At 43.1% G+C, this 1952-nt stretch overlaps 1 protein-coding gene across 1 annotated transcript; it reads right to left on the bottom strand.

The window, feature by feature from the left end:
* Positions 1-244: 244 nt before the first annotated feature.
* On the bottom strand, positions 245-1459 carry LOC133830766 (uncharacterized). Its single transcript, XM_062260836.1, has one exon. The coding sequence runs from the start codon at positions 1457-1459 to the stop codon at positions 245-247; it is 1215 nt and encodes a 404-aa protein (XP_062116820.1).
* Positions 1460-1952: the final 493 nt, after the last annotated feature.

Genomic DNA, 1952 nt, shown 5'->3' with positions numbered 1-1952 from the left:
ACCTCTGGGAACTCACAAACAATATGCACATTTTCTGGTTTTAACTCTGACTCCTTGGATTTATCCACCATGCTAGCCCAAATGCCGAACAACCATGTTGCATCATATTCCGTGCTTCTATTGTCGATATTATGGGTGTTCGAAAACCCGCTACTTCTCATCTAAAGGAAAATACCTCTCCTTCTTTTGGTCTGAACTCCACAGTCTTCTTCCGACAGACAATTGTCCCCCCATGTTTGGATAACTAATCCATGCCATGTATGACATCATAATTTGGTATACTCAGTTCTATAATGTCTGCTGGGCACTCCCTACCCTCTATCATTATAGGCGTTGACGACAACCACCTAGTTGACAACGTCATGTCTCCCGATGGTAACATTGTACTAAAGCTATGCTCAAATAGTTTGCAAGGAATAATCAACTTATCAATAACATTCATGGAAACATAAGAGTGAGTTGCTCCAAAATAAATGAGGACTCTACACATCACACCAGATATAGAGAGTTGACTTGAGACGACGGTGTTGCTGTTGGCTGCTTCATTCTGAGTTAAGGCAAAAACTCGTGCTGACACCAGATTGCTGTTGTTATTTTGTTCCGCCTTCCATTGTGGGAAATTCTTTCTCAGATGTCCTGCCTGACTGCATTTAAAACATTTATTGGTGCCGACCTGGCATTCTCCTGGGTGTCTTTTCGAGCATTTAGGATAGAAGGGATGATCTACTTTGTTGCCTTGGTGATTCCCACGGTTCCGATCATTATAGCGATTGTTGCGGTTGTTTTGGTGGTTCTGAGTGTTGTGAATGTGGTTATTTGTGGCCGGGGGTCTTGGTCTCTTATCAATGCCACTGTTCTGCCATTCATTAGCTTTCCTTTTGTTACCCTCATTGAAGCCCTTGTTACGGTAGTTCTCTCTTCTGGAAACATTCTCCTTCCATATCTGATCTTCCAAATATTCTGCTTCAAGTGCCCTATCGAGTACTTTTGCATAACTAACTACTTTAGCACTGGTCATCATAATATCCCTAGCGATCATCGGCTTGAGTCCCCTTACAAACCTTTGGATTAGCAGAGTTTCAGTTGGCACAACTTCAGGAGCAAATTTTGCCAACCTATCAAACTTTTGTGCATAATCAGTGACAAATAGATTTCCTTGTACCAGAGTTACAAACTCATCTACCTTGGTTGCTAGCACAGCCACACTGTAACACTTCTTGCTAAAAGCTTGGACGAATTTCGCCCAAGTCATGGTATTCAAATCACGGGTCTGTTTAATTACATCCCACCATATTCGTGCATCCATCTTGAGTAAATAGACTGCACATGAGACTCTTTGGCGATCATTTAACTCCATATGATCGAAGATGGCCTCGACCGATCTTATCAAATCCTCTGGAACTATGGGATCAGCCTTCCCTTCAAAAGGTTGGTGGGGCTTATTTTCTGAAACGTTCATACACTGGCTAGAACCCATAAGTTACATGCAGTGGTGCAGGTGGTGGTGTTGGCGGCTGAGGTTGCGCCACTGGCACTTGAGGCACTTGGGGCGTTTGAGGAATTTGGGGCACTTGCTTGGCATGTGCCAATTCCTCAACTCTCAGTCTTAGTTGTTCTCTCAACCTTGCTACCTCCGCGACCAGGTCCACAGATGGTGCTGCTGGAGCTGCAGGTTGGACTGATGGCATTTCTATGTCAGGGGTTGTCGTGGCCTTAGACCTTGTGGAGACACCCTTCCCTCGGCCTCCTCTTCCTCTAGTCGACATTACGAGATTCTAAGGCATAAAAAGAAAATCATAAGGAAGGAAAATCGCATAATGGTTTGATAGATATTTGCGAAAATCATACATTCAAACCACATCATTTAGAGTTTGCAAGAGCAAAAGAAAATATCAAACCATAGCATTCAAACTGGTCAAATTATTCCCAAAATTAAACAACCCATAAAGTGT

This window comes from Humulus lupulus, chromosome 1, assembly GCF_963169125.1.
Source record: "Humulus lupulus chromosome 1, drHumLupu1.1, whole genome shotgun sequence".
Lineage (NCBI taxonomy): Eukaryota > Viridiplantae > Streptophyta > Magnoliopsida > Rosales > Cannabaceae > Humulus > Humulus lupulus.
Note: the sequence above shows the minus strand (reverse complement) of the source record. Positions and strands in the feature narration are given on the sequence as shown.